Genomic DNA, 26481 nt, shown 5'->3' with positions numbered 1-26481 from the left:
CAGCTAATCATGCACAGTATAAATATGAGGCCCCAACCATCATTCAGGGTCAAGTATTGTATAGTGTTTATCACTCTCCTAGTGATAGCTACATTACTGAACTACTCCCGAGTTTCCTGAGAATAGTTTAGTCCAGGTCTGCGTTTTCCAAAGGCTTCGTAAGCATAAGTTGAACATAACTCAATAGGTTTCAATGGGTCTACAATGGTTTTGGGAAACGCAGGCCTGTTCTTTGCCTGTTATCCATGTCTTGATCCTAGCCTGGTTTATCTCATCCTGTCTGTCTGCAGCATTGTCCCTGGATTACTCTCGTTTCCTACCTGTACTGTACCTATTTGCCGGTGTTTGACCCTGCCTGTGTATGACCATGTCTCTGAATAAAAGCTTGCACTTGGATCTGGCTGCTTCATGTCTCGCTCTGTAATATGTGTAAAGTTATGCTTTACTAAGTGAAGTTCCTACATGGATTCTCATTGTTGTGTGCTTCTCTTCACAGCTCCACGGACAGTAATGAACTACAACTGAGAGCACAACAAGTGGTGTCAGAAACTGAGTATGATAGAAATCATCAGCGAATTGTGAGTGTTTTGAACTGCTGGAACATTGTAATCTGCAAAACGCCGTTGTGAAGTAGTATTAAAGTGTAACTTGGCCATAGGTGACGGCATGAAGATCCAAATGCAAGAAGTTCATTAGCATACAGTGAACAAATCCAAATCACTAGACTGAATCGTAGTAGATGTGGCAGAGTTCAAACACACAAGAAGTCAGTCCGACCAGGCAAACAAGGCAGAAACGGTAATCCAAAGAGCAGTAGTCAAAAAACACAGGCACGAAGGTCATAACAACAATGAATGAAAATTGCAGCAAAATGAATGAAAAATGCTCGGTAAGGCAGTGAGAACTGGCAATACTTTGCAGTGAAAAACAGGAACAGCATGGTTTAAATAGTGTACCAAACAGGGAGTAACCAACGAAGAACAGACTGTATTCAGGAGAATCCATTACATAAAGACTGATTGACATGTTTGTCGCATTAAATGTACTTTCACAGAGAAAAAAGCAGCACGGAATTCTCCTCCCCCCTACCGAGAGTCGTGCCACTGGAAGTCTGCCAAATCAAGTTGAATTTGTTTCACAGGCACTATACAGCACTGAAAATCTACATTGAAACTCACAGAGCTGAATATGCTTAAGTACACAGCAAAATCCCCAGTGTTAATTTAACACTCTGAGTGTGGACACATATAGACACTGAAGCAGTGTTGAAGTTAACGAGATAATTAGGTGATTAACAAAGTGATGATTGATAATTTTTGAAGACACCTGATGTTAATAAGCAGAATCACCAAAGGAGAAAACCAACATTTTTAAACAACCATTATAGTGGTCAATGTTTGCATTAGTTGGGCTCTTGACCCTTAAATCTTTAATACTAGATTTTGTTTGGCTGCTGTATTTGAGTTGAAACAGCCAGACAAGCCAAAAGCTCAAGTCACCAGGTGATTTTGTTTTAACATATTCATTGTTTGACGTAAATCACCTAGAGTCTAATCTCTAAGTTAGTTTTTTTTTTTTTTTTTGCTTATTGTAATAGCCTTGACAATCCACAGAAGATCCAGCACTTCCTATACATTTTGGAAAAATTTTTTTTTTTTTACAACCGGTTTAAAAAAAAAAATATTTCACCTAGGCACACATAGACATCAACCAGCCCATGAATCTCAACAATGGTGACATCTCAACACAATCTCAACAACGGCATATTCAGATAAACAGATCAACTCTGAACTCTCATCATTTATTCATGCCGCAATGCATGATGGGAGTCATGGATGAGTTCTGATTGGCTACAACACGCTTTTTGATGGTCACTGTTGTTGTGATTCTGACACTGATTCTTCATGTCTGTGTGTCTAAATTAAGATAAATTTTTTTCATCATCTGTCTGATTATGGCAAAACTGATTGATCTTTTGTTCACAGTTTTTTTTTTTGTAATCTGTAAGGAAATTCTATGTCAAATACTCAAGTCACTATATGATGATTAAGTCAAGCACAGTCAATGGCATCTTATTGACTTTTGCTCTTGGCTTGTCTGGCTGTTATAACTCAGTAATTGCAGCCAAACAAGACCTAATATTGAGATTTAAGGGTCAAGAGCCCAACTAATGCAAACACTGACCACTATAATGGTTGCTTAAAAATTTTGGTTTTCTCCTTTGGTGATTCTGCTTATTAACATCAGGTGTCTTCAATAATCATCAATCATCACTTCGTTAATCACCTAATTATCTCGTTAACATCAACACTACTTCAGTGTTAACTTTAACACTGCTTCAGTGTCTATATGTGTCCACACTCAGAGTGTTAAATTAACACTGGGGATTTTGCTGTGAATAAACCAAACTCAAAGAAAATAAAGTGTAAGAGCAGTTCAAATCTCAATTATAATACAAGATAGATTCAAATGGTCATCTCTTATCACATGTACATCTGTTATGAAGCATATTACTGAATATAAAATTATATTTTGAAATATATATATAAGTAAATATATTGTCATATATTTACCCATAATTTTCAGAATATGAAAAGTGGCAAGTTATTATGCATTATCAAATATATTGTAATATATTAGCAAACTATATTTGGTATTTTTTCAACATACCATTAAATTATTTAATATATTAATGATGTGTATATAAAGACATATATTGTCTTTGCATAAGGGTTATTACAAATCTGAAAATTCTTCCATGTTGCACCTGTCTAAACATGCATGCATAGATTCAAGCATGCTATACTTCTTGATTAAAATGATCTAATATTGCTACGTGTAGGTTAATGTGCAGTGACTATAATGGCAGATTATTGTTGAAATTAAAGCAAAAATGAATGAATGAATGAATGAATGAATGAAAGTTTAAAGGAGATGAAACTTAAAGACATAAGGCTAACCAGGTTGGTTTTGATATGTGCCAAAAAATTAGAATATCGAGGGAAAGTTCATTTATTTCAATAATTGGTTTCAAAAGGTGAAACTTGTATGTTATATTAGTTCACTACACACAAAGTGAAATATTTCAAGCCTTTATTTGTTTCAATTTTGATGATTATGGATTAAAGACAAAGAAAACCCAAATCCAGTATTTCACAAAATTAGAATATTTCATGTGACCAATAAAAAACAGATCTTAAACACATGTTGGCCTTCTGAAAAGTGTGTTAATGTACTGTATTATGTCCTCAGTACTTTGTTGGGCCTCCTTTTGCACTAATTACAACATCAAGGTGGCATGGCATGGAGGCGATCAGCCAGTTGAGGTGTTATGGTAGCCCAAGTTGCTTTGATATGGCCTTCAGCTCGTCTGCATTTCAGGGTCTCTGTTCCCTCATCTTCCTTTTGACAATACCCCATGGATTTTCAATAGGGTTTAAGTCAGGCGAGTTTGCCGGCCAATCAAGTACAGTTATACCATGGCTATTAAACCAGGTACTAGTAGTTTTGGCTTTGTGGGTAGGTGCCAAATCCTGCTGGAAAATAAAATCATCATCTCCAAAAAGCTTGTCGGCAGCAGGAAGCATGAAGTGCTCTAAAATTTCCTGGTAGACAGCTGCGTTGACTGTGGACTTGATAAAAGACAATGGACCCACACCAGCAGATGACATGACTCCCCAAACCATCACTGACTGTGGAAACTTCACAGTCAGTGATGTGAACCTCTCCGGTCTTCCTCCAGACTCTGGGACCTTGATTTCCAAATGAAATGCAAAATTTGCTTTCATCTGAAAACAGGACTTGGGACCACTGGGTAACAGACCAGTACTTTTTCTCCTTAGCCCAGCACAGACACCTCTGACGTTGTTTTTGATTCAGGAGAGGCTTGACGCATGGAATTCTACACCTGTAGCCCATGTCATGCAGACGTCTGTATGTGGTGGTTCTTGATGCACTGACACCTGCCTCAGTCCACTCCTTATGAAGCTCCCCCAGATTTCTGAACCGCCCTTGCTTGACAATCCTCTCAAGGAGGGTGGTCATCCCTGGTCTTTGTGCAACTTTTCAAGCCACATTTTTCCCTTCCTCTTAACACTCTGTTCTGAAGTCGATACTGTGCTCTGTGAGCTTTCTAAGACAATTTAAAGGCTGTTTTGAGACTTTTCCTCCTTATGGAGGGTGTCAATGATGGTCTTCTGCACAACTGTCAAGTCAGCAGTCTTCCCCATGATTCTGAAGTCTACTAAGCCAGACTAAGACAATTTAAAGGCTGATGAAACCTTTGCAGGTTTTTTGCATTAATTAGCTGGTTAGATTGGGACACAGGGAGCCTACAATGTTGAACTTTGTCATGATATTCTAATTTTGTGAAATACTGGATTTGTTTTTTTTTATCTTTAATACATAATCATTAAAATTGAAACAAATAAAGGCTTGAAATATTTCACTTGTGTAGTGAACTAATATAACATACAAGTTTCACTTTTTGAAACAAATTATTGAAATAAATGGACTTTCCCTCGATATTCTATTTTTTTGGCACAAACCTGTATATGTATGTGATTTCTATAAGGGTGTCAGCTGCTGCATCTCTGAGATTTTTTTAGTGAGGTTTATTTAAAGGACACTTCTTTAGCTAGTGAAAATATAAATTGTGAGATTTTATGTAGGGGTTTTGTGAACTGTTTATAAATTATCAATGAATTAAAATGACTTTATGCTCATGTAGACTTGTCAGGTGCAACTGCTGTACAGCAGATACTGTTGATGAATCTGATGATTTATTATATATATATATATATATATATATATATATATATGTGTGTGTGTGTGTGTGTTTGTTTTTGTTTATAGTGAAATTAAGATTACATTATATTATCACAGTAACACTAAACGTGAGTGATCAAGCTGTGTATCTGTAGGACTAATGCGCATCACTACAGTATCTGCTGTACAGCAGTTGCACCTGACAGATCTACATGAGCATAAAGTTATTTTAATTCATTGACAATTTATAAACAGTCCACAAAACCCCTACATAAATCTCACAATTTATATTTTTACTAGCTAAAGAAGTGTCCTTTAAATAAACCCCACAAAATCTCAGAGATGTGAGATTATCAAAGCCTCAACTGTGATCAGGTTTCTAATGGCACACTGACATCTACTGGATCAATAAAGTTCATCTTGCTGCTGCTGAAACTGACAGTGGGCATGAGCCGTGTGCTCATGTGGGGCTTGTTCCTTTCTACAACACTGACAGAAATGGACCAATCACAGTTTGTTCTCAGTATGTGCCAGTCCCAACAGTAGCTGGTTAAAGAAGAAGCCCATTGTACAAACTATACTAGCTTTTTTTTAACATTTAATGTAATAAGCATTAAATAAACATTTAAGTAATAAATACTACATTTGTCTATAATAAAGAAAAACATATGGAGGGTGACTCAGTACTGTGGGATTGCAATGCCCTCTGCAGGAGGACAGATGAGTTACTCAGAGGAAATGAGGAAGTGAGTCATCAGTTTGTGTTCAGACCTGCACTGTTGATACAGCTGAACAAACCGAAAGTGGAAGAATCTCAAGCGTAAGAAACTAAAACTTAATTTCTAATGGTAAGCTCATCAACTTCTTATACTGTTACTGGAGTTTTTACAGATTATATTTTCATACTTAATACTGATCATTGACAAAGTGAGATTATTTACATTTTGAGAATTTCGTAGCTTTGGCTTTTATTTTCCAGTGTGGACAGTCAAACATTTCAATCAGATTCCAATCAAATATGCACAAAGTTCAGAATTGGACTGACAGTCTGAACAAGGCTTAAATATCTGTTTAGATTATATTAAATTAGTGGTGCTTCTAATTAAGTGATAAAAAGCAGTTGCAAATGTTGTATGAAATTCACATAGTCATCTTTGCACCAATAAAATGTGCATCACTTTATGTTTGACAACCAATTTATATGCAATATATTATAATAATTAACTCACACTAGAAAGATTTCTGTGACATCTCATGAGATCTCAGCAAAAAATCTCACGATTCATTTCCAGAATATGATGCATAAAAGGATACACTTAGATAGTGTCTGCATTAAGGGCACTGCAGTTTGGCGTTTTTAAGACCCAGGACACTTCCTGCTGCATGCTCTCATGTGGCTAAGACCACAAGTGTGAGTATTGGGACAGGCCCTGAATTTAACCTCCCCTGTTCTGAGACATCAATGTCCTGCAATGTCGGCACCAGGTGTTGGGTGTTTCAGTCTGAAGCCAGGACTTCAGCAATAGTGTTTTGTTGTTCCAGCACTCTTGCAAACATCTTCTGGTGTGACTCTGTAACAAGCTGGTGTTTGCAGAGACTGAGTTTTGCATTTACTGCTCCCAGATCCCTCTTTCTCTTTGATGAATAAGAAAATGCTGCCACCACTTTCTTACAGACACCAATGGCTCTTTCAACTCTTTTGTCCTGCCCTGCTAGGAAGAAATAACAGGAAAAAGAAGAATTAAGTTTAAGCAACTCTAAACGCATATATGGTAACAATAAATAATAAACACAGAATATACAAAAAATTCTGAATTATTTATAGGTAAAAAATAAATAAATAAAAGTACCACAACAAAACTTGTGAATTCACGTGTATGTAAAAAAATAGACTTTTTTGGGGGGGATGGGATCGGGAAAGGTACACGAGGCAGGACTCGATCTCAGGACACCCGAGGCACAACTGCACCAAATGTCAGTGTACTGCCCACAAGGCTATTGGCACTGATGTCTATTTACATTTTAATGAATTTAAATGAATCTATTGAGTGCCATAAAGCGTTTTTCTATCACCATCAATAAAGGTATACCATCAATAAACAATGTATTATCCCCCAATCCTACTTAAAAGCAGTTCTTGTTTTAAAATTTATATTTTAAATGTTTATACTTTGTCTAATTTTAACCCATATTTTGCACATAATGTATTGTAAATACTGCAGATACATTCACTATATTTGTTTCATAGCCTTCAGTTTTCACCTTTTTTTGGAGGACATCATTGTAGAAAAAAATAAATACAGATAATTCATTTTTAATAATCATGTGTTGCAGCCCTAGTTAAATTATTTTGAGATTATATAGACTTAAAAAGTCATAAGGCCAGTAAAAATTTAACATTTAGCCCACAGAAATAGAGAAATATGTAATTGTTACGACAGATTTTGATTCATTAAAACTTCATATTTCAAGATCAATCAAGACATTGTTTAAAACAATTCTCTAAATAAATATGCAAACAACTATATTTTGACGTCAAACATTTCAAGAGTTTGATGCATCCTGTGTGAACAGCCTGAAAGCACTGTATCTTGTGTTTGCAACTGGTCTGAATACTGACTTCAGTGAAGACCAGAATTGTATATTGAAGGAAATGCTTTTTTTTAGTTTGTCTAAAGATGATTTGAGTTGTGTGTCACTGTTTTTTAAAATGCAGAACAGAAATCTTTGTGGGTACAAAGAAGAACACTGCCTCTAAAATGAGTCTCCTTGAAAAGAAAGAGGAGGAGAATATTGTTCATCAGAAACAAGGATCAACATCACCAGAGCCCAGTGGTGTGTCTGTAAAGAGTGACCAATCCATGACAAACCCCCTTCAGTTTGGTGATGGAACAGGGACCTTTAACCCTAGGTGAGAAAATAACCAGTACTTATATAATTTGTCAGTGATAAAGGGAAGTAATGTGAATTATTAATGTGTTTTCCCATTTCCAGATCAAAGGAAGATCAGACAGCTTCATGTTCAGTATCCAGCTATGTGTCTACGAAGAGTGAGACATATGTACATCATCACCGTCATCTCAGTGAAGGAGCAATGACCTCTGATCCTGTGTGAGTACAAACATGTAATTGGTTATTGAACAGCTGCAGTAAAATGAGATTAATACATTATTTAATTTCAGAGTCAGCAACACAGGACATATGCAAAAATAATAACTGAATTCCAATATTTGAAATTGATTTCTTTTTGAATAAAGGATATGATTAATGGCACAGTATACAGTTTAATTGTATCATGGGCCTCATCACAAATGTGTTTGCTTTACACAGCTATAGAGCATTTTCATCTGAATTTAAACCAGAAACATCCATTAATGTTATCACCTGTATGTTCATTAGAAGTATCTTTGTGATTTTTTTTTATTATTTATTTTTTTTTTTACTTCAGAGCATTTCATTCTTATTAGTTAGTAAGAAGAGATTCAAGGTCACTTTTGTGGAGAAAAATGCTATAAACACAAAGTTTTACAGTTTAAACAAACGGAGAGATTTTTATAAAATATTAATGAAGAATAAAGCTTGTTCTAGGTAATCTAGGATAATGACCTGGGCCTGTAATGTTGAAGTTTATTCTCATTTATGCTTTATGTTGTTATTCTTGTTTCTGCGGTGTGGATAGAGATGGTCAGACTGGAGACCTGCAGCAGGATTCTTACCAACCAGTAGATGATGATCTACACAGAGTCAAAGATCAACACAAAAACAGCATGAAGAGAAAGTATGACAGTTTATTTGAAGGAATCAACATGAGAGAGAATCAAATCCTCCTGAACAGGATCTACACACAGCTTTACATTATAGAGGGAGATACTGAATTGGTGAATGAAGAACATGAGGTTTTACAGATGGAGAAAACAGCCAGAACACCACACTTGCACATCACTCCAATCTACTGCAATGACATTTTCAAACCATTATCAGGACATGTGAAAAAAGACAAAATAAAGGTAGTTCTTACTAAAGGCATCGCCGGAATTGGAAAAACTGTCTCTGTGCACAAGTTCATACTGGACTGGGCAGAGGGAAAAGCCAATCAGGATGTAGATTTCATGTTTGTGCTTCCATTTCGAGAGCTGAACTTGATTCAAGATCATCAGTACAGTCTTCATAGACTTCTGCTTGACTTTCACCCTGAACTTCAAGATATGGACTCAAAGATTTATGAGGAGTGTAATGTTGTGTTTATCTTTGATGGTCTGGATGAAAGCAGAATCACACTGTTTTCAGAGAGTGAGAAAGTTTCAGATGTTACTGAGACTTCATCAGTGGGTGTGTTGATTTCAAACCTCGTGAAAGGAGATCTGCTTCCCTCTGCTCACATCTGGATCACCTCCAGACCTGCAGCAGTCAGTCACAAACTCTCTGGATACGTTGAACGTGTGACAGAGATTCAGGGATTCAATGAGCCTCAGAAGGAGGAATATTTCAGAAAGAGAATCAGTGACAAGGAACAAGCCAGCATAATCATATCACACATTAAAAAAGCAAAGAGTCTCCACATTATGTGTCACATACCCATCTTCTGCTGGATTTCAGCCGCTGTGCTACAGCAGCTCTTGAAAGAAGATCTGAGTGCAGAAATCCCTCAAACTTTGACAGAAATTTACATCCATTTTCTGCTTACTCAGATAAATATGAAAAATCAGAAGTATGAAGAGAAAGATTCAGGTAATCTCCTGCAGTCCAACAGAGAAGTGATTGTTAAACTCGCTGAACTGGCTTTCAAGCAGCTGATTAAGGGCAATATCATGTTCTATGAGGAGGACCTGAGAGAGAGTGGCATAGACGTCACTGACGCCTCAGTGTATTCTGGGATTTGCACTGAGATCTTTAAAGAGGAATCTGTGATTCATCAGAGGAAAGTCTACAGCTTCATTCATCTGAGCTTTCAGGAGTTTCTAGCTGCTTTCTATGTGTTTTACTCCCATCTATTGAAGAATATGAAGCCATTTCAGTTGTTTCTTGATGATAAGTATAAGGGCTCTCTTTATGAACTACTAACATCAACAGTTGATCAGACTCTTGTTAGTAAGAATGGACACCTGGATCTTTTTCTGCGGTTTCTGCTCGGTATCTCACTGGAGTCCAATCAAAGACTCATGAAAGGTTTACTGACACACACTGAGAACAGCTTAGAAACCATCAGAGAAACCATGCAATACATTAAAGAGAGAATCAAGGGACATACTGATTTCCCAGCTGACAGATCTATCAATTTGTTCCTCTGTCTGCTCGAAGTGAATGATCAAACTCTGTACCAAGAGATTCAGCAGTTTGTGAAATCAGACAAACACTCAAAAGTGAAACTGTCTTCTGCTCACTGCTCAGCAATAGCCTACATGCTTCAGATGTCAGAGGAGGTGTTGGAAGAGTTTGAGCCCATGAAATACAACGCATTAGACGAGGGCAGATGGAGATTGATGCCAGCTGTGATGAACTGCAGAAAAGCTCTGTGAGTGTTCAGTTGACATTACAGGAGAAACAGACTTGTCTAGACCTTTGTGTCACACAGGATTTTAACTGTCATCAATTAAACACTTTCATTGTCATACAGAAAACTTGATTTTAATCATCTAATACTCTCTTGTTATTGTCTGTTATAGACTTGCTGGATGTGGTATCACTGATCAGCACTGTGAAAGTTTGTCTTCAGCTTTACAATCATTAAACTCCCCTCTGATAATGTTGGACCTCTGTAATAATGACCTACAAGATTCAGGAGTGAAGTTGCTTTCTGATGGACTGAAGAGTGCACACTGTCAACTGAACATACTGAGGTATGTACAAGTGGCATTTTGTCTAAGCAAACAAAGGAAGCAATGTCTCCTCAAAAACTCCTGAAGAGAAGAAAAAAATACATAGATGTCCCATAGAACAATTTGGTGTGATGTTGTAATGTTTTTATAACATTTAGAAAAACATGAGAATGCCCAGGACTTGTGTCTGTATATTGTTTATAGTTCAACTCATTTTCATTAAGCATATTTTTTGAAGAGTTTGTTTTTAGTGAACCTGTTGATAAAAATCTCATCTCTAAAGCTTATGTGATGAGATAACTGTTAAAAAGTTGATTAGTTTCTCAGTCTCTGATTAGTCTTGTAGCTAATTTCTGCAGGGATGTGGCCTTCCAGGGCTGGATTTGGGGAACCCTGATTTAGAATAAATCTGATGCAGAATGTGCACCACTTCTTTATGTTTGATTATTGCATTTTGATGATTTGTCACTGTATGACATCTGATTCATTCAATGATTAGTTAAATATTCAAGACGCATTTTATTTGTATTCATTAATTAATATTCAAATCACATTTTCTTTGTATTGCACTTTTCATAATGTTGTGAACATTGTTTCAAAGACGTTTTACAGAAAACACATGTTTCAAAGGTTACAGTCAAGAAGCCAGAGGTGACTGTGTCAAGGGAATAATTGTTGGTGAGATACTATAGAAACCCCTGAAATGATCTGAACTCAAACATTGGTATTTTAGGATTATAGAGGGCTGAAAACAATGCAGATTAATTTACCTGAACACACTGAAGCTGAATTGTGCAGATATGTTCAGTTTTTTTATAATGACAAACATGGGGTCATGTTAAGCTCTTAAACAGTCCTCAGATTGTTAGTCAGATTGAGTCATTCTCTTTTAATGGTTGTTGTGACAGGTTTTAATTACTAAATATGTTATTATCTTCTTCAGATTGTCAGGATGTAGATTGACTGGTCAGTGCTGTGAAAGTTTGTCTTCAGCTCTACAATCATCAAATTCCCATCTGAGAGAGCTGGACCTGAGTAACAATGACCTGCAGGATTCAGGAGTTAGGCTGCTCTCAGATGGACTGAAGAGTCCAAATTGTCAGCTGGAGATACTGAGGTTTGACTATACATTCAGTCATTCAAGATGTTTGAATACAGTGTTTCCCCTACCATTATATTAGGGGGGGCGCCCCGCCCCCCCAACGGCACCCCCCGCCCCCCTTGAAGGTCAAGTTAATTTTATTTTATTTTCGTCGAATAACGACAGAAGTAATTTATATATAACAGGTCTGTGCTTTTTTCTTTTATTAAACTAAATAGCATTATGTTATTTATACGATGGCATGTAATTTCTGTCTCAACGTTTGCGCGTTTACAATTGTCCTCCGTATCGCGCACGGCGGAGTTTCGCCCCGATGCGCGCGCACACACACACCCACCAGCGGACAGAGACCGCGCGTCGGAGAGTATGTCGCAGCAGGCAAAAATATCCGCATTTTTTAAACGCTCCCAAGGTGGTGACGATGACAGCACGTGTTCTGCTGCGAGCAGCAGCCGGTGTAGCTTTCCTACTCCGAATCAAAGTACAGAAAAGAGCCCAAGTGCTGCATGTCCTGCCCCTGACAAGCAGCAAAAGTCTAGCCACCACAGAACGACAGGTTTTGACCCAGCTTGGCTGTCAGAGGGGAAATACTCCCCCTGGCTGTACAAGACTGATCTTGGTAAGTAAGTAAATACACACATGCATGAATGAACGAATTGATAAATAAATTGCTTAATTAATAGCTAGCTAGTTAGTTATTTAGACAGACAGACAGACAGATAGATAGATGATAGTTAGATAGATACACTGATACATAGATAGAATACAGTACATAGAGAATAAACAGGGGCTTATTTCAGTTTTCTTTTGGTTTTAGGAATGTTCTGTCGAATATGTAGACAGCATAAACAGGCAGTTGTGAGAGGAAATCAGACCCGACCATTTATAGAATCTCCCTGCCAGTCCTACAGAAAGGACAATGCTCTGGAAATGTTCTTTCAGAAGCCCAGAAAGATACACTGCAGTGACAAAAGCTGCACACTTTGTGGATAATTAACATATTAAAATAAATCTGATGTTTAGTGTTTAGTTCAGTGTACAGTTGTTTAGTTATTGTACAGTAATTGTTCAGACATTATAGTATATTGGTATACTGCAATTAAAAGAAACATATAAACACTATGAAGTGTTTGTGTGAGTGTTTTGCCGCACCACCCATAACACCACAACCCCACCCCCCCACCCCCCTCCCAAGGCCATGATCCTAGGGGAAACACTGGAATATGTAGTTTTAAATGTGTTTTGTAGTGTTCAAATTTTTAAAATAAATGTACTGATAACTGTGTCCAGCTGGCTGATTAACAGTTGACGGAAATGTACAGTTTCTCGATGCATTACAATTACAAACAGTTGACTCGATGCATTATCACGAAAGTGATATTCAGTATTTGCATATGTTTTAAGTCCAGTAGGCTACTTGAAAGCCAACAGGTTTATGTGCGCACACACTCAAAGCGCGGTCACAGAACGCGCCTCTCAGTCACTGTGCGAATTCTGAGTTCTCTTTTGCTTCTAAAAGGGTCTGTTATTGCCACACACATGCTCGTCTTAGAGACCATTCATGTAAATTAAATCAGTTTTGTCTTAAGTAAATCTGAACAGTTAGGGGAAATACAGACGCGTCAAAATATTTGATCTGTGCATCAGATCTTAAAGCGACAGCAGCGTAAATCTGCAGCCACTGACCATGTCATAAATATTAATCAAACAACAAAATAAAGAGAAAATAACTCACGTTTCCTGACTTAATCACTTATTAACTTTAATAAGAATTATGTTGAATGTATACAGTGAAGATTTTGCAGTGTTTTATTTTAACATTTATTTCTTCAAGAAATGTCTGTAGTCTATTTCTGTAATAGCTTTTAGATAGGCCTACCTAAAAAATCTATTTTTAAAAAGATTCTATTTTTAAAAAATATTATTTCATTTGTATTTTTTATTAATATTTTTATTTATCCTTTTGTTTGTAAGTAATAGGCCTACTTGGAGTGTTTACTTGCCTATAGTAAGCTTGATAATGTTTTACTTACATTAGTTGATTAGTTTTTGCTGTATTAAAATTATTATTATTTTTTTTTTTTAACATGGTGGCAGTTTCTAGCTTCAAAGAAAAAAAAAAATTCTAACATCTTTGCAGCAATAGTTCTAATGGGTCCAAAACCACCTTAGGTGTGCATGATTTTCTAATAATTCAATGGCACATCATCAATTTTTCTTTATATAATGTAATTTATTGTAATTAATGTAACTATAAATGCATTCAAAAATAAACTTACGGAACTTAGACTTTTGGAAAGTATATGTAGGGCTTTATACACAGTGTGTACCATTGTAAAGACTAGGTTTATCCATCACAGCCTTATTTTCATCGTCAGTGTCAAACCCAAAACACACACAGCCACAATCAAAAATAAAAGAGGTGCATTTTCTGCTCTTAAGGTCCCATTCAGCAAGATACCTACTCCTTTACCCTCACCCCTCAATTTATACATTTACTACATCGATGAATAAAGTCAAGTCCTGCCCTATAATTTATCACATTCTAAAACTCTTCACTCTGAAATATGTCACAATACATAAGTCAGCCAAAACTTCTCTTACATGATTTTAAGTTTGCTAAGCAGAGCATGGACACTTAAGAGATGTTGTGAAATCAAAAATCAAAATGGCAAGATCCACTAGAGATTTGCTTTTCTTACATTTCAATTGACATTGCATTTTTCTAGTTGCAAATTTTAAAACCGGGGTGCCCAAACTCGGTCCTGGTCCTTGGTTTAGCGCCAACTTGCCACAACACACCTGCCAGGGGGCTTCTAGTATGCCTAGTAAGAGCTTGATTAGCTGTTTCAGGTGTGTCTAATTGGGGCTGGAGCTAAACTCTGTAGGACACCAGCCCTCCAGGACTGAGTTTGGGAACCCCTGGGTTAAAACAATGTTAAGACAAACAGTAGTGTTTCACTGGACTCTGACTTGAGTCCAACTCGGCCCATTTTGGACTCGGACACATCTCGGACTCGAACCCAACACTAATTTATATATTTTTATTGTAAAACATGACAAAAATACAGATTTTTGTATTGTATGACAGTTTCAGAATACAAGAAACAGATCTTAACTTACTAACTTACACACTTTACTTACACAATACAACACATACCATTAAAGGGGTCATCGGATGCCCATTTTCCACAAGTTGATATGATTCTTTAGGGTCTTAATAAAAAGTCTCTAATCTACTTTGATTAAAAATTCTCAATGGTTTTGTAAAAAAACACCTTTTTTACCTTGTCAAAATGAGCTCTGCAAAAATCATCTCATTCTAAGGGGTTGTTCCTTTAAATGCAAATGAGATCTGCTCGCCCCGCCCCTCACTACTATCTGTGTGAAGATGCTATTGTTTACGTTAGCCGCATGTAGCCGCTAAACTTCCTAACTACCACGTTATTAGGAAAGGCGATCGCAAAGATGTGAGGTAACTAAGGTAACGTGATCAGCTGCTGAATTAAAATCTGCATTCACATTTTGGCTGGCCCTAAACCAGATCAGACACGCTGATCTCCTGTCATATTATCACAACTATTCAGTGTTCTCAACCATATAATGCTTATTTTAGGTTTCAGACATTTAAATACACATAAGTACTAGCAAAACCATACATTTATAGTTTGTAAAAATACATGCTGATGTCTATGGAAGCGGCTAAAAAGATCCTACAAATATTATCTGACGGCATGTTTTATTATCATATACACATTGTGCAGTTAACTATAAAGTTTAAGCTGCTCTTCTCCCAGTTCACTGGAGACTTACTTTAATGTCTTTCTGGTGGAGAGAATGAATTTTGCAGGCTGTAAATCCCACAGCTCGGATTCAGCATGAACTAACATGGCTGTGCCCATCACCCGGTATAGATCAACTAACGCGGTCATTATGAAAGTGTTTAAATTTCCAAATACATTTACTTGCACATATTTCAGAATCAGAATATCAGATATTTCATAATGTAGCAAGCAGGTTTGTGAATATTAATAAAAAAGAAAAATGAAATACAATCCATCCATGTGTCTTACAGCTCTATTGTGGCTGCATTGTGTCATGTGACAAGCATGACGCGTCGCCATGGAAACAATAAGGCGATACATTCTAAAATAAAGGTTGCCTAAAAAGCTCACCCTGGGGGTTCATCTAGAATATTTTAAACTCACGTGTGAAAGGGTTAACTGAATACATTTCCAAGACACACATTTACAAGTGGAAACAATGACAAACTCATGAACAAACAAACTCAAAACTAGCAATAATAAAACAATCAAAAAAAAAAAAATACTCAGCTTTACTTCAACATAAATACAGGTGACACCTAGTGTTTATAACAGACACTTTACTCTGCTGGTGTTTACCTATATGGTACCCTGAACTATAGAAGCCCTATACCTGGGACCAGTGCCATGAAGCTGACTGAACAAATGCTGGGTTGAAGGATTGTTTTTTCAAAATACACAAATCTAATTTAGTCCAGTGAGGATTTGTTTGTACCATGATGCTGATCATCAACATTTTCTGTCAGTGGCTGTTCACTACTGACAAACTCAAGTTCAAAGCCTATGACATACCATGAAACATATTAGTGAAACTGCAATAAAGGAGGTTCCAGCAGGTGCTTCAGCTTTCTGCTTTGTTTTTTCCATTTAGACTGGCCTTCTGTAATCTCACTGGTCAGTGCTGTGAAAGTTTGTCTTCAGCTCTACAATCATCGAACTCCTCATTGAGAGAGCTGGACCTGAGTAATAATGACCTACAGGATTTAGGAGTGGAGATGATCTCTGCTGGACTAAAGAGTTCACACTGTCAACTAAACACACTAAGGTATTTAATAACACAGATACATTTTTACTATTAAAAATAAACTTGACACTTTATTTCCGTTTTTGACTTTCTTGGAAAATTGCTTTTGGAAAATGTTTTAGCAGAATCCAGTTGTTATATTTGTTCCAGTCTTTCACTGAAATCATTGGTTTTAATGATTTGTTTAAGAGTACTTTTACTAACCTAATGGTGAATAATATGGATACCAGTATGTTCAGTACAGTATATTTCATGTATAGTACAAGGAAGCTGATTATTTGAAAAGCATATTCAGTTATATTATTTTATAAACATCACATTTAGGACACTATAGCCGAGCATTAAACCATCAGAATTCAAAATGAAATTCAGAGTTCCTTTACTGCGAAATGCATAAGGCAGCAACCTATCTCCACCAAGCTTTATTTAAGGCAGTGTTCTCGAAATCTTCCTATCCGACACCAGCATTTTGCAGGTCTTCTCTGAACATTCGGCACTATGTTTTACAGGGTCAGCATTGTTTGCACTTGCTCCCTGGTGGCTGAGTGCCATCGAGTATTGATTATTTGGTAGGCAAAAAATACCCTGCGAATCAGCACTGCGAAGTGCTGATGCCTGGTTCCCTTGTCCTCCCACACAGTAGCAGAGGTTTCTCACTATAAAGCAATCACAGTGAGAGTTTCAGCTCACTCAAGAGCTCCACTCGCAAACAAACAACACACAAAGCATACGTCATCTCCCATTATGGAGTGGGACATGGCAATGCACACTTCTTAAATAGGGCAGAGATGTCCATTCCTTATGTTTCACTTTGTGTACAACAAGAAAATTTAACACAGATAAGCAGCTTTCTAAAAACAATGAAGCTGGTGATGTTTTATGTTCAATAAGTTCTACCTGAAAGTTGACTTTGTGACAGTGACATCTGATTAACAAAGTAATGCCATGTGGGCTTGTTGTGTGTTTGTAGGTTGTCTGGCTGTATGGTGACAGAGAAAGGCTGTGGTTATGTGTTTGCAGCTCTGAGTTCAAACCCCTCACACCTAAGAGAGCTGGATCTGAGTTACAATCACCCAGGAGAATCAGTAGTCAAGCTGCTGAGTAATCCAAACTGCACATTGGACAAACTTAAGTATGTGTGTGTGTGTTTACTAAAGAGATGGGCTAATAAAATGTTTAATTAATATTTATTTCTGATATTTATGCGTTTTTCACTAATTTGATATAGGTTTTATAATATTGCAGCCACTGATAAATTTGTATAATTGCATGCAAGACTGCAATATGACATAGTGTTCACAAGGAACAGTAACGTGCTTCAATAAACTACTTACCACAACAGCCATTCATGAATAAATGTGAGATGTGTTACATAAATTCTTAATAGATATGAGCTTATAAAACAGATGCTAAGAAACAGCATTCCAGACAGCATTTGACATCTCTCCGTAGATGTCATCCGAAAAGTATGTATGCCCAAAAGATAGATGTTGCATACGCACAAAAGTTTTCAATTTATTAAACCATGCGTATGTCAGAACCTGCGCAAATAACTCTTTATGAATTATGGGCGTAATTATAACCTCCATTGCCTACACTCACTAATCTTATAAAGCTGCCATTTACCAGGTTGATGCTCATGGATGTTTGAAGAGAGTGGCCACTTTATACCTTTAACCAGATCCACTCATCTAATAGTCTCTAATGTACTGATCACCATTTAAATACTTACATCTCTAGTCAAGTCAAGTCACCGTTATTTATATAGTGCTTATACAAATATAGATTGTGTTAAAGCAGCTTTACAGTATTAAACAGGAAAATAGTGTGTCAAAGGAATCAAAACTCCATTGTACTCCTTTAATTCAATTCAATTCAAATTTATTTGTATAGCGCTTTTCACGATACATATCGTTGCAAAGCAGCTTTACACCAAATTGACATTTTTACTATATATGTAGTAGTAGCTTGATGTACATATGGTAGAGATGTCTGGTAAAGATCAATTAATGACGTAATCAAACAGACAAAGAACACTATAAATTTGTAGCAGAATTTGGTAGTGCTGTATGTTTTCAGCACTCCTTTAGCCAGACTAAACCAGCAGTTTATTTCCAGGCTGCAACAAAGTTAGATTGTGCAGAGGACTTGTCTGGTTCCCGTGGTATTGTGCTGATGGCCATATAGTTGATGAGTTCTTAGTTGGCGATATATCTAGTTGACATGGTCTCCATTGAAATTCAGAGCTGTAGAAGTTGTCTCTGGTGCTGATCCACCATCTGGACTGGATACCGACCAGATCTGGGTCCAGGATGACTGCAGTGACCATCTGATCTGGATACAGACTGGATGTTGGCTATGGTTATCTCAGAATAAGAATAAAACACACTAATACTGGCGTAGATGCCATTTTTCTTACCATGTAACAAGTACATCAGGTGTTATGTAAAGTATTCCCGGTTCCAGCTGACCTAATTAATGCAGCCTAACAATCCTTTAACGGATTTGAATTTTAGAAATGTGTTAGTGTGTTATGAGTAAGCCACCTTAAAGAGATGGATCTTTAATCTAGGTTTAAACTGAGTGTGTCTGCCTCCCGAACACTAGGTTATGCTAGGTTGATTGTTCCAGAGTTTGGATGTTAAATAAGAAAAGGATCTGCCACCCACAGCTGATTTTGATATTCTAAGTATTATAAAATGGACAGTTTTGAGAGTGCAGTGGGCTATAATGCGATAAGAGCTCACGCAAGTACTAAGCATTCAGGGCTTTATAAGTAATAAGCAAGATTTTAAAATGTATACAGTATTTAATAGGAAGCCAGTGAAGGGTTGACAGAACCGAGCTAATATGGTCATACTTTCCGGTTCTAGTAAGAACTCTAGCTGCTGCATTTTGGACCAGCTGGAGTTTGTTTATTAAGCGTGAAGAACAACCACAAAATAGAGCATTACAATAATCTAACCTTGAGGTCCTAAAAGCATGAATTAACATTTTTGCAATTAATATTTAGAGCACAGGTTAAAATTTTGATGTATTTTTGAGATGGAAAAATGCAGTTTTACAAATGCTAGCAACATGGCTGTCAAAGGAAAGATTGTTATCAAATAGCACACTTAGGTTTCTAACTGATGAGGAAGAATTGACAGAGCAGCCATCAAGTGTTAGACATGCAGAGGTTTCTGGTCCGATAATTAACACCCTTTTTTTTCAGAATGTAGCAGTAGGAAATTACAAGTTGTCCAGTTTTTTATATCAACTATGCATTCTGTTAGTTTTGCAAATTGGTTTGCTTCTTCAAGCTGTAAAGAAATATAGAGTTGAGTATAATTAGCATAGCTGCCAAGCAAGCATGTTTCCTGATGATCTCTCCCAAGGGTAACATGTAAAGCGTGAAAAGCAATGGTCCTAGTACTGAGCCTTGAGGTGCTCCATACTGCACTTGTGATCAATATGATACCTCTTCATTCGCTGCTGTGAATTAATGGTAGTCAGATTTGACCCATGCCAATGCACTACCACTAATGCCAACGTAATTTCCTAGTCTTTTCAAAAGAATGTTGTGGTCAGTAGTGTCAAACACAGCTCTAAGATCCAGTAGCACTAATAGAGAGATACAACCATGATCGAATGATAAGAACAGGTCATTTGTAACACTGATGAAAGCAGTCTCAATACTATGATATGGTCTAAATCCTGACTGGAAATCCTTGCAGATACCATTTTTCTCTAAGAAGGAACATAATTGTGAGGATACTACCTTTTTTAGTATCTTTGACAGAAAAAGAGAGTGTATGACATTGTACTTGCAAGTTCACACACCTCTTTAACCCTGTGGTGTCTGAGGTGATTTTGGGGCCCTTGAGATGTTTTGACAGGCCCTGACATTTGTGCTTATTTCAGCTACTTATACTATTGGCCAACGTGTATTTTTTTGTATTGAGCACACATTGTGCTACATTAATATGTGAGAAAGGTGGATGTACATGTTTGCATTTTTTAGAAAAAACTGAATAGTTCTGAATAAGACTTTGGAGTAATCAGTCTTGTAGGCTAGAATATTTACTTCAGAATAATGTGAAAATCTTCCTGCTCACTCATTGATTTAATTTTTGTAAGACATGTTTTGTGTTAGTGTGAGGGAGTGACAATGGCCATGAATATTTAGTGATTTACACCTGGAAGACAAAGGGCCCTCCCTTAATCGCATTGGTTTCATACGGATTACTTCATCACAGAATTTTTGTTTTTTATATGACTTGCATCATTTAAAAGTAGACTCTTCAAGCTTTTTTAAACATTCTTATCATGTCTGTGTAAAGTTTTTGCTGAGACATAAAGGGCACCCTGTTTGTTTTCTTTATTTTACAAAAGCCCAAAGTTATGTTGTTATTGTGAGTGTACACAATTAAAAGTAGACATTTAACAGTTTCAGTTGATGCATAACACTCATCTGTGTGACCAAAATCGTAGTATTTTAGTGTCACTTTTGCATTGATCAGAAAAAAAGTGACCTGGTTGTGCTGGCGTGACTGCTGACCCCAGGGAGTTAATGTTATTTTTAGTGATCTCTGACTGGCAATGCCAAAAATCATTAGTGCTGATGTGAATAACAATCTTCTCTCTGTAAAATATTATCTCATTAAGTGATTGCGATTGATTTAAGTTATGTGTGGTGCAAAATACACATTGTTACATGTGCTTAAAAATGTGTCGGGTGACAATGAAAGCATTATTTTTTTATTGAAGATAGAGCTGTCTAAACTGACAAAAAACATTAAAAACATAATTTGAGGTAGACTTTAATGCAATAAACAACACCTAAACCATATTTCCACCTCATTTCATGTGGCCCACAAGTTAATTTTTAAAATGTATGAATTAAATGTCTCAGCCATTCAATCAGTTAGCATTTTCCTTGTGAACATTAACCCTTTGTGTGTGTGACAGCCCTGTGTTCAAATTTTTCAGTGAATGATGTGATGAGCTGCTAAATTCAAATCTGCATTTATGCTTATCTGATACAGAGCCAGAGACATATACATGTAAATACTAGAAAAACATTTTTAGTTTGTAAAATGCATACTATGTGTTTAGAGAGAAGATTAATTAGTTTACAGCCCCCCTTCTCATTTATTTATGTTCTCCAAAACAGTACTTAATTTTGCCTATTGTTAATGTTAATGATGGTGCTGTTGTTTTATATGTAACAAAGCATACTGTTTTCATTGTTGTTATATGATGATGAAATTTAACAAATAATTTACACAATGAACTTCAATTAAAATGGTTCTGTATATCAGTTATTGGACATAAATATACAAATAATAAGCTAAAAATAAATATTAATGTCAATATCAAAATTACTGATTATGTCAGATGTGCAGAATGTGACACTGTGCATTTTTTTTATAGTGTGGATCATGGAGGAGAGTCCAGGATTACAGCAGGAGTATATAAATGTATGTCTGCGCACACACACACACACACACACATACACACACACACACCTTCAGTGACTGCTGTTGTGCTTTAAATGTCTCTCTTCTTGTTATCAGATGCCTGCAATCTCACACTGGATCCAGATACAGCAAATAATGAATTCATTCTGTCTGAGGAGAACAGAAAGGTTACATATGTGGAAAAAGATCAGTCATATCCTGATCATCTTGAGAGATTTGTTGTTTATCAGATTCTCTGTAGAGAGAGTCTGACTGGACGCTGTTACTGGGAGGCTGAATGGAGTGGAGTTGAGGCTGTTTTATCAGTGACATATAAAGGAATCGTCAGGAAAGAACGGAGTAGTGACTGTATGTTTGGACGCAACAAAAACTCCTGGAGCCTTTTGTGCAGTGAAGGCCGTTTCATTGCCCGTCACAATAATAATTCAACTGACATATCTGCTCCCTCATGCTCCTCTAAAAGAGTAGGAGTGTATTTGGACAAGTCAGCCGGCACTCTGTCCTTCTACAGCATCTCTGACACAAACACACTCACACACTTGCACACATTTAACAACACATTCACAGAGTCCCTCTATGCTGGATTTGGGGTTTATTATTTAAACTCCTCAGTGTCTCTGTGTGACATAAACAGCCTCTATAAAGAGCCTTCTGTTGGAAACAAGACAAATACACACATAAGCAGGTGAGTTATCACACATAAACTCATGTGTTGGTTTCATGTGTACATTATGTTCTTATATCTCTCTAACACATACCCACACATAACTTGTGCATGTGTGTCTCAGCACAAAAACTGCCAACAATGAGCAAATATACTAACAATAAGTTCTCCTTAACAGGCACCTAAACTGTATTTGCAATAATTATGTGTTTGTGAATATTTGTTATTTTAGATAAATAGCACATACTTAGTCACTAGCTTGTTTCCATCAGAGGCAAAAGTCCTTGTGTGAGTCGAGATTTTCATTTAAGCTTTCCTTAGTTGGTTGTTTCTATGTCACTGATTTGAATAATTCTCATCAACAAGAGCACACTAGCCTTGTTAAAAATTTGAACATGACATCATGCATTGGTGAAATTAAAGTCTTATTTTATAGCCTGTTTGTATACAAACATCTCACTATTTATTCTTTCCCTGTGCTACAGGTTCTCCAACCCCAAACCTTCTGAGCCCAATCTTCACCCACTGCTTACCTGTCAGTCTTGCATCAATATAGTTGATTCTGATCAATGGGTTCAGATTGAGCCATTAATCTATACAGAGGAAGGCATGTCAAAGTTCGGGGTCAGCACTGTACCAGGCCGCTATGAGTGTATCAGGACCAGAATGCGATGGGTCTGTGACTGTGAGGTCACCTTTCAGTATCATGTCGTAGACGGTCAGTTCCTCAACACACAGCTGAAGAATCTTCAGTATAACCGAATCGGTCCAGTGATTGATGTGACACTGATCTCAGGCAAACTGGAAGAAGTTCATCTGCCCCATTATGTCTGTTTAGGAAATTCTGACCCCTCTCTCAAAGATGCTGTGAAAGTCCTCAGCGTAAAAGATGAGGGAATATATGTAGAGCCTGTGCAGTTGACCCGATTTCATGCTAAAATTGTCCAACCATCATTCTCTCTTAAAACGTTAATTATAAGTTGGATAATGCAATGGGATGAACACTGTGATCTTCTTCTGTACATGTGTTCTAAAGATCCTCTCATTTTACATGTCTACTTTTTTCCACTTGATAAACATTTGAAAGAAGCTGTGGAAAAAGAAGAAAAATCAAGCCATCCAATCAGCCATCCCAGACCTGACAAGGCATTTCGGATGAAGACTCCACACTTTCTTAATGTTCCTGGTGCCTCTGTCCATCCCAAAGAAGGGATCACACTCAGAAGAGATACTGTCCCAAATTTCTTCAAGGTCAAGATGCATCTGGAGAATGATCTTGAAATGAGCCTTACAAGAGATGAGGATCATGCTCGGGACTGCAACATTGTCTGGACTGCAACAATTGAGAAAGATGAACTTGATCAGATAAATCCAAAGAAAGATGAGCAGCATCTGCTTCTGAATAGTGATAAGGATAAAGCAGCATTTTTTGATAACAATTTTGCAAATCTTGTTCAGAGGGTTATGAATGTTAAGATTGTTGCAGATCAACTGCTTCAGCAGGACATAATTCACAAGGAACAATATTCACAAATCACACATGACAATTTAACCAGTGCGGACAGCATGAGAAAGATCTGTGACATTATGCGTAAGCACAGCGTCACTGTGAAAGCTAAATTAATCACAATTCTTCAAGATGAGAAGCTTTATGACTTCAGAACATCTGTCTGATTCTACACCTCAAGTGCAAGGTGACTGTATTAAAAACTGCCTACAAGCAGTGATGAAGAGTCTTGTATTAATGTCGCTTACTATTCAAATGTCAGATGAGAAGTGGCCCATTGAGAAGAGTAAAAGGGCCAAGAACTACATATATCTCCCCCTCTGCCTGCTCAAGTGTTGGCATACTTCCCAGTTTCTGGGTGCAACATGTACTTATTAGTTTTTAACAGACACGTAGGAGGTAAGTCAGCCTTGCATATAAAGCTGATTATCTGTTACACAGTGTGAGAAGAATAAAGACTGAAAATATTAAAAAGCATAAATATTCCCACAAGAGCAACTGCAGATAAACCCAAAGTTTTTTATAGTGATGAGACAGAAAAACTACTTTGACAGAAATTAAATGTCTTTCAGATTGTAATTGCTAGTAACATTACAAAAAAATCCCCATATGATAGGGGACATTAGGGTCAGATGTGCCTAATTTTAGAAAAGGCCAGTGATGTACAGCCACCTGTGATTTGATGATGAGTATAAAAAAAACCTCATAAATACTCATAAATTGTTGAAGACCTGCTGTTAACAAGCTGAATCACTGAAGGAAAGAACAACAAAAGCACAAATAAAAGAGAAGAGATGAACAGAAACACTAAAACTGACTTACACACACAGCCTTAGATGACATCAACTGCAATGATAGCTGCTAGCAAGCCCGATGACAGAAAGCTAGCAGCTTGATGACAGTAATTAGGAGTTATTTTTTCTAGATCAAAGGGTTCAGAAAGGCTCAAAGGGGATACACACTGTTTTTTTTTTTTAAAGTTGGCATCAAGCAGGTGTTGTGTGCAAACTGTTCTCCTAATCATTGCTCTGTTGTATAGTTTGTTTTATTGTGTGAAAGAGCCAACTGAAGGACATTTGAAATTTTTGATGCAAGAAAGTGGAAACGTGAAAAACTTTTTCTTCGGATTGAATGTTGTATAGAATATTGTATATTTTTCATTTGTGGTCAGTTCTGTGTATGAGGAAGAGGGGAACAAATTGGAATTAGAGTTACTATTATATTTTTGTGTTTACTTTTGTCCAGTGATATACATCAATGTCCCGGTCCCAACATGAGAGAAAAATCAACAGCGAAGCCTTGGCGTTATGAAGTTTTTTTTACTTGGATGTGTGGGTCTAGTCCATTATTTATTAACGGTCAAGTTCCTCCATGCCTGTGTTTGTTTGTTAGCTTAGCATGCTATCATACAGAATGTTTTAATTCTGTTGTTGTAACGTGGACGCTGAGGCGGCGTTAGAATCCAAATGCAGAAGTTTATTACAAACAACAGCAAACATACACGTGGAAACAGGCAGAGGGTCAAATGCCGTGAAGTCAGTCCAATAAAGCAAACAATCCAAAAGGGGTAATCCGTAAACTCGATATCCAGAGACAAAGCAAGACAGCAACAGGTAATCAGACAGAGTAATAACAAAAGCTTGGTAAGGCAGGTAAACTGGCAATACTTCACAAAGTATGGAGCACATGGTCAGTCTTTAAATAGTCCCAAACAGGAAGTAACAGTAGAAGCAACAGAGGGAGCGTGCAGGCAGTACTAGGGTGAGGGCTCCCTCTGCTGGCTTGGCATTACAGTTGTATACTAAATATAAATATTTAATATGAATAGTGTCAACTGCTAGATAAAATTCGAAAGTTTACACAACTAAAACAGTTTGCAACAAATTAATACACTAATAGCTTATCGTTTTCTTCTCAGTATTTGACATTTACAGTTTACATTGACAGTTACCGAGTTATTGCACAAATCAGAAATTGTACAGTTGTGATTAATGCAGACCCTCTTAGCCTACCTTTTTGTCAGTAGTGGATATTTCTATAGAAGTTTGTGGATCTAAGAATATCACCAGTAGTTACCAAATTGTGTCACAAATCTGAAAGTGAATTGTTAATACATGTACATTAAACTGTACATGTAAACTGTCTTTGTGTATTTCTTATTTTATATTCATTTCCTAGTATTTAATTTACCATTATTTCTTTAGAAATTATTTCAGAAATTTCAAATTTTTGATTGTAGGTCATCTTGTACCCTGTCAAGGACAAAGCTAACCTGCAAAACTTGATATCAAAAGCATCCTAATTGTTACATGTGC

General features: G+C 36.8%; 1 protein-coding gene across 2 annotated transcripts; it reads left to right on the top strand.

The window, feature by feature from the left end:
* The first annotated feature begins 5530 nt into the window (after nucleotides 1–5530).
* On the top strand, nucleotides 5531–26261 carry LOC127160755 (NACHT, LRR and PYD domains-containing protein 12). Of its 2 annotated transcripts, XM_051103406.1 has the most exons (11): nucleotides 5531–5615; nucleotides 7484–7678; nucleotides 7762–7878; nucleotides 8447–10279; nucleotides 10431–10604; nucleotides 11527–11700; nucleotides 16381–16554; nucleotides 17504–17665; nucleotides 21949–21995; nucleotides 22092–22680; nucleotides 23145–26261. In XM_051103406.1, the coding sequence occupies exons 2-11, from the start codon at nucleotides 7527–7529 to the stop codon at nucleotides 24331–24333; spliced, it is 4611 nt and encodes a 1536-aa protein (XP_050959363.1). In that variant the 5' UTR covers nucleotides 5531–5615; nucleotides 7484–7526; the 3' UTR covers nucleotides 24334–26261. The 2 variants fall into 2 exon arrangements, with proteins under 2 accessions (XP_050959363.1, XP_050959364.1); XM_051103407.1 differs by lacking the exon at nucleotides 11527–11700.
* Nucleotides 26262–26481: the final 220 nt, after the last annotated feature.

Source organism: Labeo rohita, unplaced genomic scaffold (genome assembly GCF_022985175.1).
Source record: "Labeo rohita strain BAU-BD-2019 unplaced genomic scaffold, IGBB_LRoh.1.0 scaffold_45, whole genome shotgun sequence".
Taxonomy (NCBI): domain Eukaryota; kingdom Metazoa; phylum Chordata; class Actinopteri; order Cypriniformes; family Cyprinidae; genus Labeo; species Labeo rohita.
This window is presented reverse-complemented; position numbering and strand designations above follow the sequence as displayed.

Excerpts from the sequence above, each read along its gene's own strand:
- LOC127160755 (XM_051103406.1), top strand. The coding sequence starts at position 7,527 with ATGAGTCTCCTTGAAAAGAAAGAGGAGGAGAATATTGTTCATCAGAAA. Across the intron at positions 10,280-10,430 it reads ATGAACTGCAGAAAAGCTCT|ACTTGCTGGATGTGGTATCA; the intron begins GTGAGTGTTCAG and ends TGTCTGTTATAG. Across the intron at positions 16,555-17,503 it reads TGTCAACTAAACACACTAAG|GTTGTCTGGCTGTATGGTGA; the intron begins GTATTTAATAAC and ends GTGTGTTTGTAG.